This window comes from Tamandua tetradactyla, chromosome 2 (assembly GCF_023851605.1).
Source record: "Tamandua tetradactyla isolate mTamTet1 chromosome 2, mTamTet1.pri, whole genome shotgun sequence".
NCBI lineage: Eukaryota > Metazoa > Chordata > Mammalia > Pilosa > Myrmecophagidae > Tamandua > Tamandua tetradactyla.
Window position 1 is genome coordinate 44,273,474 of NC_135328.1, and position 11,720 is coordinate 44,285,193.

The 11,720-nt window shown below is 37.0% G+C and overlaps 1 protein-coding gene across 1 annotated transcript; it reads left to right on the top strand.

Moving 5' to 3' along the window:
• Positions 1–9,063: 9,063 nt before the first annotated feature.
• On the top strand, positions 9,064–11,509 carry LOC143656110 (olfactory receptor 1G1-like). Its single transcript, XM_077127891.1, has 2 exons — positions 9,064–9,093; positions 10,568–11,509. Exons 1-2 carry the CDS (start codon positions 9,064–9,066, stop codon positions 11,507–11,509), a joined length of 972 nt encoding a protein of 323 aa, XP_076984006.1.
• The last annotated feature ends 211 nt before the right edge of the window (positions 11,510–11,720 follow it).

The window sequence follows — 11,720 nt, forward strand, 5'->3', positions numbered from 1 at the left end:
CTACTATCATCAGTAAAGATGGTAATGGCTCCTTCCAGCAGGGAAGCCCAAACTATTTTAGGCAAAATCCATTGTGTTCTTTTTAGAAATTGTAAACGTTTTGACATAGACAAATGATTATCAATTTGTCCTTTAAAATTGCTTAATGCTATTTGCCAAGAGGTATTGAAGATAAATAGACTTTGAACCTCTTCCTTTGTGAGATCATACACTATGCGATTAGGATCATTTCCTCTTAATTGATACTATTTTTGGTGACCTTTGGCTATTAAAGAAATGATTTTTTGCAAATATGTATTTAAATGTTTTCGTTGGTTGTTCGGTAAAAAAAAATCCATTCTAAAACACCATCTTGCCAAAATAGGCCAGCGGGAGATTGCAATGTAAAGAAAATAATAAAATCAACAAGCTTTTCTAGATTTATTTGAACAAGCTGTCTTTCTTGGATGTGTCGTTCAATTAATTGTAATTCTTGTCCAGCCACAGCTTTTAACTGCCTTTTGCTTAATAAATTAGAATCTCCTTGTAAAATATCAAACAGGTTCTGTAACATATAATTAGGAATGCCTAAAGTGGCAGGTAGCAGAAATGAAAGCAGAGTAAGTGTCAATAGTGACATGTACCCATAGTAAATAACCAGATTTTGTAAAATGAATTCATTGGATTGGTTGAAAAGGAATGCAGGAATGAGGATTTTTTTATAATTGGCTGTGCGTTTTTGGTAATTTTAAATTTATTGCATGCAGTTTTTATAATATTTTTCATAACAGTGGCCAAATTCTAATTTGCTTACATGGCTGGCCACAGTTGGGTCCTCTGGGAACTGGCTAGGGACCAAGAGGAGCTTCCTGGGACCCAGGTATCTTTATTAAAGTATACCTCCTTCTGGGAGGATAGCCAGTCCTCCCAGCTAGAGTACACATTTTAACTCTTTCTTGCCAAGGTCATGTGATAGCAACATCAGGTGAACAGAACAGACTCCACAGGTATATATTTCCCTTGCATTCAGCCCTTGAATCTGATTTACTCACAACATAAGCCATTGTTATTTTGGGATTAATTTAGTTTATACATATGTAGTTTATATAAACACTGGACAAAGCATTAAAATATTTTCGCTTAAAGGAATTTAGGTATTTATATGATTTGAATATTATTTAGCCAGTAATAGAATCATTTACAGCAATATTACTTAGATTAATAGATTAAGCCACCTGGTTTGGGGCAAGAAATGAAACAGTTTTTTGCCAGTATAATGACATCCAGGAGAAAATCAGTAATTTTTTATAGAGATAAAGACATGATAAAAGTTAACATAAGTTATTTTGATAAAACATAGACTCTTTGCTTTTTATACTGATTATCTAGAAAATTTTTTTATTTCTTTTCATTAGAACAGGCTGAGTCCAAGAAAACATTGTCATTTTAGATTTACTAAATTTTTCTTGATTTTGACCATACTTTCCCTTTTTATGAACCCTCAGCAATTATTATATTAGTTCAGGCTTTGTCCTACTTTTTTAAAATTTTGTAAAGGTTATTTATCTCATTTTAGGATAAAATTATTTTTTATTAATAAAAATACATTTTTATATTTTTCATATTTAAGTCATTATTTTTATTTTAAACAAATATTTTACCACATATAATTACTATTAAAATTAAATTTGTTAAAATAATGTTAAATATTTAAAATACTTTAGTTAATGCATATTTGAAACATCAACATATAGTTTTTAACAAGAATTTTCAGTTTTAAAGTTCTTAAAATATATTTCTTTTTCAAATATGAATAGGAGTTAACCTCAAGCCCAGTTTCCAAATTGCTGTTTGTCGAGGATCTAAGTTAACAAAAGGAGATGGGGCTGCCATTCCCATTCCTTGTCACAAGATTTTATTTGTAGCATTGGTATAAATTTCAGTAGAATAATTATTTAGATTAAACCAAGGTAACTTAACAGAACAGAACTTGTTCCTGATGCTACAAGGAAAATGCTTACTTACACTATACGACTCGAGTCCTCTTCAATCAGCTGGACACACTTCCCTCTAAGGGAGACTTTTCCTTGATTCCTTAATATTGTTTTGGAGTCTTCTTTTTCTTCTTCATGCCCTATGTTGGGCACCAGATGTTGCTTCCTATGAAATGGAGCTCGAAGGATATTAAGGAATGACGAGAAAGACAGACAGGATCAGGGGGCCTGAAGCTTAGCAATAACAGACAACAGAAAACTTCATTCTTCACTAGTTCCTGCTTATATACTGCAGGGTTTATATGACAAAAAGCATGCATGCATTTCGTGATAAAGCAGAGTGCTTACTTTTCAGTATTTTACTCCCTACATACAAAAGATAGGTACAAAGACCTTGGGGTTTAAGAAAAAACAAACATTCTCTCCCTCTCAGACTGTCCTCCAATTAAGCAGATAACAGGCTCCACAGTTTACTGCCTATGCCACCCTGAGGCAAGCTGCTCCCAATAAATTCCACAGGTCTTCCATTAACCCTTGCTCCTACAGGAAATGATGTTATACAATCACTTACCCAAGAGCTAAAAAATCTTAATCCTGTTTATTGATGGAAATCTTCTCATTTTATGACAACATTGGGAAATAGGAATTTTACTTTTTATACTACTTCTTTTCCTTTTAAGTGTCCTGAAGCACGTCTGCTGTCTGTCATCTCTTCTAATCATAAACAAACAGATGCTCTCAACGTAATGTTCATAAAAACTCTGAACTCCTCCCCTAAATAAGCTATAGCACTTGGCTGGTAGTCAATGATGGGTAAGACCCTTACTTCAGAGAATAAGGGCAACCTAAGACAGGCACAGTTACCACAGCTTTACAAAAAGGGGGAAACGTAGGAGTTAAAAGGTTAATGCTTAACTTGAAATTGCAGACTTGGTTCATCAACTATGAGAAAGTGAAGGCATATGTCTTGAGAGCATGAAATTCCAATAGAAACTTAGATGTGCAGATAAAGCACAATGACGTGCGGAAGAGACTTGCTTAAAGGAAAAGAACATTCTAACCTTAGAAGTATTGACTTCAACTTGTTTTTGCACTATACGCTTCTTAGCTTTTGTATGCAAACAACATTTGATATAGTTCTTACCAGTATATAAATTGTGCACCTGCCTGAAATAAATGTGTCTGAAGACTGATGTCTCCAGATCCCCTGATCCCTTTCTCTCTCATTTTACTTTAACATTCCTTAGGGTCATAGTGCGGCCAACTAGTGATAACCTCTCTCCTAAAAACAAATGAAATGGTATCTGCCAGCAGGAGCTGTCCTTGGTGACACGATATGTAGGGTGCAGCAGAAGGTCATTTCTTCTGAGCTTACCCATTCCAAATCAGTATCTGTCCCAACAGAGGAAGTTCCCCACCCCAAGAATTTTACAGAAAACTGTCTCTTTAAGTGTTTGCCTTCTTCAGCTTTTCACTTGGGCCATTAAGCAAGCACTGTAGCAAAAGCCACTTCCACCTGGCCCTGCCAAGGAGCACCACTGCTGCATGCTGCTGCTGCATGTTCCATTCTCACTGTACTTGGTATTGTACTTTTTATAAATAAGATTTTTACATACAGCTCATATTTTGTTCTACAGGGACCTTACTGCAGTAAATACCATCTCGATTTTCTGCCATCAGTTCAGCTGGCACAAAATTATTTGTTTCAAAGGGATGAATGGTTTGTTAAGATAATAAAAGGGACACTACTTCTGCTTTTAGAAAGTTACCGTAATCACAAGAGTTTGAGATCTTAAGTAAATTACACAGTAAATGAGAAACTTAGCTGAAATCTTTGCCATCTTCATATTTTGTAAAGCTTACCAATACCACATAAACCAGTAAGCCCACTTCAGCAAAAGGAAGAATATGTGCCTGCCTCATTACTGTTAAGCTTCTGATTTTTTTTAATCTCTTATTTTTTTCTTTGTTCTTAAGGGCTTCCATTTCCCTCCATCGCTTGTCTGTTGGGGTGGGGAACTTCCTTTTCATATCGTGGTTTCCAAGACTATATTCAGTAGATTCCTGAAACTGTTGTCATAATTGCCACTGGAGTACTTAAATGTCTCTACTGTACTGACAAAGTACATGGAAGGTACATATAAACAAAATCCTCAGTAACAACTGATGATAATACACTGGTCATCATGGTGGCAAGTCAGTCTACATTTCACTTTACTTCAGCAGCTTGGAAGTCCTTGCCTCCTCTTTTTTTTTTCTTTTTTCTTTTTTTTTTTTTTTTTGCCTCCTAAGACATGAAGAAATGGAGAAAAGCTGCAAGTCAAGATATAAATTCTCATTTTTACTAGCTTTCTTCTTCTGGTGGCTCCATTCTTTCCTCTCACTCTTCTCAGCTTTTAACTCCCTTTCCTTTATCATGCTAAGGATAGTCCTTATACTCATTTCACTTCTGCTGTCAAGGGCTGGTGGTTGGTGCTGGAGTTGGGACAGGAAGCCACTCCACAGGAGCATTATTACCTTGGCCTGCCTAGCGCACCCAAGCCACCTTTCTTCTAATAAACAATGGCCTTCTTTTTCCACTTCTAAATTTCCAGGGTCACCAATCTCAAGTGCGCAGCTAAAATCAAGATATTGCCAGGTATTTATCCTCTATACCTAAGATTGGTTGAACCCATTTCAATTGCTTCTTCATTTTTAATGCCTTGCTCTTCAGAGTTCTTATCTCACAAGAGAAATCCAGAATGTATGCTTTTCTTTCTGCAGAATCCTTAATTTCAACCATCTGTACCTGGACTGTCCAGTTTTCCTCCTCTGCCATCTTCTTTTATATACAAGCATTTTGGATGCCAAGAGTCCCTTGCCTCTAGAAATTTCAGCTAAAACTTCTCAACTGTTTTCCATTTACAGTTAAATTATTATATTTATTAATTTGATAGACTCCAGCATATCATTTCTCTAGCTCTGGCTATACTGTCAATAAAAGATGAATACAACAAGGCAAAAAAATAAAATTAAAAAAGCACCTATACAGGGTTTCTGGTTGCTGGTCACATTCTGTTTCATGATCTGGGTGTTGGTTATATGGGTTTGTTCACTTTGAGAAAATTCATCAAGCTATACATGTATGATTTTGTACATTCTTTATACTTCAATAAATAATCTGTCAATAAAATATTTATTCAACAAACATAGAAAATATAGAAAGATTGAAAATAAAAGAATTGAAAATCATATGCCAAAAATAACAATATAGCTCTACTATTATCAAACATATAGATTATGTAAGGCAAAAGCATTTTTACAGATATAAAAGTTCATCTTATAAAACTGAGATCTTTCATTCACCAAGTAGATAAATTCTAAGTATTTTCAGTATTGAAAAAGCCACAAATATACATTAATGTAAATTAATAGAACAATAAGGAGAATTAGACAAATCCACAATGCTAGTGGGAGAGTTTAATATGCTTCATGTGACAGATAATCAATGAATGAAAAATTTCAGGAAAAATACAGAAAATTCATAAAACACGATTAAAAATACTAACTAATGGACACACGTAGAATATTGCACTCAATGATTGCAGAGAAAACATCCTTTGCAAGCACTCAAAGGAAATTTGCAAAATTGGCACATTCATTGATCCATAATGTAAATCTTAGCAAATTTCAAAGTAAAATCATATAGACCACATCCAATTAATTTAAAATTAATAACAAAAATATAGCAAGAAAATCCCCCACATATTTGAGAATTGTGAAACTCACCTAGGAATAGTCTAGAAATAAAGGAAGAAATCATAATGACTATAAGAAAATATTTTAATGAAAATAATACAAAATATTATTTAGTTACAGGAAAATTAAACCCTTACATGCAAATATTAGAAAAGAAAATGGCCACAAACTAATGAGCTAAGCATCTGTCTTTAGGAAAAAAAACCGAAATATCAATCCAAAGAGGATAAAAGAAACTAAATAAGATAGATGAGAGCAAAACATATGAAGATAGAATAAAAAGTACAATAGAGAAGATTAACAAAGCTAAAAGATAATTCTCTGTAAAGATGAATAAAATTTAGACACCTCTGGTGGAAATTATCATGCAGGAAAAATATGAATAACCAATAATTGGAAAGAAAAAGTGCTATCACACCTGATATTTAAAAAAAGAGGACTTTAAGAATAATGTTATAGAAATAAATTTAAAACTGTAGAATAAACAGACAAATTTCTGGAAAGTAAAAGTCATCAAAGTTCATTAAAAGAATTTTAATATTCATAAAAGAATAGAAAATCTGAATAGACCCATAACCATCAAAGAAATAGAATCAATAGCCAAAAATATTTCCACAAAGAAAATCTGTTCCAGAAAAAAGTCATGAAAAAATAATTTCTACCTACCAAAAATTCTTTCAGAGAACAGAAAGTAAGGGAACACTCACTAATGCCCTTTATGATACCAACAAAATTTCAGTACCAAGAGCTGGCAAGAACATGCAAAAAAGTACAATAACAGATGTCACTGATGAATACAAACGCATCAATCCAAAGCAAAATATTAGCAACACAACTGCAAGCATATATAAGGAAAGATAATATATTAAGACCAAGTGCAATTTTCCAAGGAATGTAAGATTGATTTAACATTCAAAATCATGCAAAATCATCACATTAACAGAACTAAGGACAAAAATCATATGATTATCTCAATAGACGCAAGAAAAAGGATTTGCTGTAATTCAACATAAATTCATAAAAAGCCCTCTTAGCAAAATGGGGATAATGAAAACTTAATTAATCTGATAAAAGATATACTTTTCAAATACACACCATATATACTACTTAATGGTGATACATTTCAGTCTTTCTGTCTAAATGAGGAACAAGATAAAATACCAGCTTAACTAAAAGCTATCACTATTCCACACTGTAGGGAGGTCACATCCAGTGCAGTGGATGAGAAAAAAGCTTAAAAATATAAGTATTGTAAATGAAGAAGTAAAATTGCACTTTATGCATGATGACATTTTCAAATAATCTTAGTAAGAGATCATAATGAGGAGTTGTTGACCTGCACAAGACAGCAACTGTGGTAGTTAGATTCAGTTGTCAACTTGGCCAGGTGAAGGTACCTAGTTCAGCTGCTGTGGACATGAACCAATGGTACATGACCCTCATCTGTTGCTCATTACATCTGCAGTCAGCTAAGAGGCGTGCCTGCTGTAATGAATGATGTTTGATTTAATTGACTGGTGCTTAAATGAGAGAGCTCAATGTAGCACAGTCCAAGCAGCTCAGCATACCTCATCTCAGCACTCGCAGCTCAGTCCAGGCCTTTGGAGATGCAGAAAGAAATCACCCCGGGGAAAGTTATTGGAACCCAGAGGCCTGGAGAGAAGGCCAGCAGAGATCACCCTGTGCCTTCCCACATAAGAAAGAACCTTCCCATGTAAGAAAGTTAGCTGCCTTTCCTCTGAAGAACTAACAAAATAAATCCCCTTTTATTAAAAGCCAATCCGTTTCTGGCTTGTTGCATTCTGGCAGCTAGCAAACCAGAACAGCAACAAAGGATATCCTTCAGCTACATACATCCACATGAATGAACCTAAAAAGAGTAAGGTTCAGAAAATAATCAAGTTATAAAGAACATAAAATATATAATTCCATTTACATAGGGGCAAACAGACAAATTGAGAGCACGTATTTTAGGCAGATATGCACATGTGGAAAAATTACAAAGAAAAATAAGGGAATGGTATATAATATCCAGGAAGGTGGTCTCCTCTAAAGAGAAAGGAAATAAATGTGATTGAAAACAGGCCCACAAGGGGCTTCTAAAGGATTCATTCAAATCCTATTAAAGTCCAGTGGTGGGAGACTGGGCATTCACTTTATCATCATTCTTTAATCAGCACATACATGTTTTATACACTACTTTCTATATATGATATATTTACATAAAAATAAATAAATAGAGCCAGAGATATCCAGTACATCACCCTGAACCTTTTTTAGATTTTACACATTAGTCATATGTCTCCTTCCTGGAGTCAGAGAGAACAAGTTCCCTTTTCTGCATGACATTTGAAGGTAAGGATTGTTACACGCATACTGTTCTACTCCTTCCTTTTTACTTATTTTCTGAAATAAGCCATGACTCATCAGTGAGAACTGGGCTCTATATTAGAATGTGTGGACTGATTGTCAGGGGCAGACATGTTCAGGGTAAAGGCTAGAGAGGACAGATCCAATCCACCCCTCACCCAAGGGAAAAATACCAGGAGCTGTGTCCCCATGGACCCCACCCCTGGTCACTCTGAATGGAGACATTGATGCCACCTCTGGAACACAGTGGGGTCAGAGCCCAGAGGGAACAGCTGGGAGGATGGACATTTACCCCATATCGTCTTTAACTAGGAGGTCTGGGATTTGGTCCCAGGAGACACTCCTTGTGAAAAACCAACAGTTCTCATAACTCCTTTGCCAGAGATCAGGTACCTCCAGTCCTGGGTCTTCAGTCTATGTTGCTGTTGTGGTGAAGAAGGTCTCTGCAAATCCAACCATGACTCCTTGGAGAAACAAAGGGGCAGTGAATCCACTCTCCTTTAGGGTAATGACAAGATCTGGGGCTAGTCAGCCTCTCAAGGTAAGAACTAACACTCACGGTTGGGGACAGAGAGCAGAGTTTACCTAAGGTACACATGCAGATGAACACACATTCACACCCACTAACATTTCCACACACTCACACACACAGAGGGCTCAGAAAGCATCCCCCTTTTTTCCTTTTTTCCCTTCCTTTCATTTCTCCATCCCTGACAATCATTTCCTGACTCTTCTGGTCACTGTGAGAATGGCTATCTCTGTTCCTCATCTGGTTCCTGAGAATCCAGCCGAACATCATTGTAGAGAACAGGTCTCAGACCATCCTTCCCAAAGCCCCATCAGTAGTACAAAAGTTAATTCTTAGGCTGTGATTGTTATTTGATCAAGTTTCCAGATGATTTCCAGATGCCAAAGCAAATGTTTTCCCACTAGTAGTTTTCAGTAGAGTCATAACCTTTCAAGAGCGGTGATGATCACGACGATGATCCTGAACATGATGATGACGATGATGGTGAACACATCATTTCCAATCCCACCCTCAGGCACTGCCTGGGACACCATGATACAGGACAAGTCACCCAATTTATTAACAACAACAGTAACAATAATAGCTAATAAAATTTATTACTATGTGCCAAGCAGGTACTAAATATTTTACAATCATTTTTGAAATAAATCTTCAAAACCACCTCACAATCATCATCACTTTTAATCATATGTGGAAATAGATGCCAAGAAACATTAAATGACTTTCTCAAAACTCCACAGAAAGTAAAGAGTGGAGCAAGTTGTCAAACCCCAGAGGGGATACTTTGAATCACTACAGTGAACAAGCATTGCAATAGCACATGCTACCATTCATGATTCATTGCATTTGTTACTCCACACCATAAACAGGAACGTTGAAATCGCTCATGTTGATTGCACATCATGGTTCATAATGAAACTTCAACTGTTTCCAGCATTTGGTCACCTCAACAAACCTATCAGGTTTGTTATCTTAAAAGCAGGGCTCAAGGAGGGTAATCATATCTCAAGGTTTAAAAGATAGGTGAGAAACAAAGTTGGAAAGCACCTTTTCTGATGCTATCCATTGCATTGTGTGTCCCAGGCTCATGTTTCCACAATTACTGCTAACAATTACAATGATAATCACTACACTTATTGAAGTCTAGCCCTCCATAATGTGGTCTCAATAATAACTTCAAAGACTCAATAGAGTAGATCCACACGTAGAAACTAGGAAAATGAGATTCAAAAAGGTTAATGTTGAGCGGTTAGAGAAAGGATTCCAAACCAGTCTCCAGATGCTTAAGACCCATGATCTATACACTGTTGAAGCTGATGCTAAGGATGATAATGAAAGTGAAAATAATGTGTGCTCTTTATTGATAAAGTGCTTCTCTATTTACAAAGTTCTCATACCCACATCAACTTATTTGAATAGTCTTCAAAAGCAAAAAAGGTAGGGAACTCTCAGTACACTTAGAAGCCCTTAAGTCTCACCATACTCATCTCGAAAGAAGTTTTTCATTTTTTTCATCTCTCTCAATACATGCACACACTCACACCATACAAACATAGGAATACCAGTATTACCCATGAAATCCTAGTCCATGCAAGATTCCAAAATAAAGCAATAAGATTGAAAAAAAAATGCTAAGATTTTTGGTTTTCTTTTTTTAAAAAAGAAACTAAAACATAGATATGTTACATATAAATGCCATATCAGCCTTATTCAGGAAATGCATGGGGAAAATAAGGTATTATAGGTATCTAGAATCTAAACTAACCCCATCAAGATGCCTCACTATCATAGCCCACTATTCTTCATATTTGTACATATTTGCACACCTGAACACTTTCAGCCACATGTGGATCTCAGAGACTTCCTCAGTGCATATAGAAAAAAAGTACCAAATTCTTTGAACTCAAGTTTTTAGTCTAATTTTATTTAAGCAGGATTACTAATTTTCCTACCTTAGAAAGAAATTAGAAACAAAACGAGCATCTCTGATTTCATCCTCCTGGGCTTCTCTGAGTGGCCAGAGCAGCAGTCTCTCTTGTTTGGGCTCTTCCTGGGCATGTACCTGGTCACCGTGCTGGGAAACTTGCTCATCATCCTGGCCATCGGCTCTGACCTGCACCTCCACACCCCCATGTACTTCTTCCTGGCCAACCTCTCCTTCATCGATACCTGCTTCACTTGCACCATTGTCCCCAAGGTGCTGGTGAACATCCAGACACAGCAGCACACCATCTCCTACACTGGATGCCTACTGCAAATGTACTCCTTCATGGTGCTTGCCCTGCTGGATGACTTCCTGCTGGCTGTGATGGCATATGACCGCTATGTGGCCATCTGCCTGCCTCTCCACTACACCATGACTATGCGGCCCCAACGCTGCCTGCTGCTGGTGGCTGCATCCTGGATCTGCTCCCACCTCTTGGCCCTCTCACTCACTCTCCAGATGGCTCAATTTTCCTTCTGTGCCTCCCATTCTATCCCACACTTTTTCTGTGATCTTCTCCCACTCCTCAAGCTTGCCTGTTCAGACACCCAAGTCTTTCAGGTTTTGATGTTCGTAGAAGCAGCCCTCTCAGGTGCAGCCCCTCTAATCTGTGTCCTGGTCTCTTATGCCCACATTATCCACACCATCCTCAGGGTCCCCTCTACTGAGGGGAAGCACAAAGTCTTCTCTACCTGCGGTTCTCACCTGACAGTGGTCACTCTTTTTTATGGGACTCTCTTTCTAGTGTATTTCCAGCCTTCATCTTCCTACTCAGCAGAGTCTGGAATGGTGGCATCTGTGATATACACGATGGTCACCCCCATGCTGAATCCCTTTATCTATAGCCTGAGGAACAGGGACATGAAAGGAGCTTTGTGGAGACTCCTTGGCTGGGGAAAATGTTCCACTCCATAAAGAGGACTTCTCCAGTGTAGAAGCCTGGACATTTCAAAATGCCTTTCTCACTAGACTTCTCCATTGTAATTTTGAAAGGCTCACACTCAGGGCAGGATGGATGCTCGTTATCACAAGCGGATTTAACAACAGAAGATGCCTGACATGCCCAGACTAGAATAGAGCCAACTGGACAAAGACAGAGCAGAAGCCTGGAGAGCAGGAGTGGCCA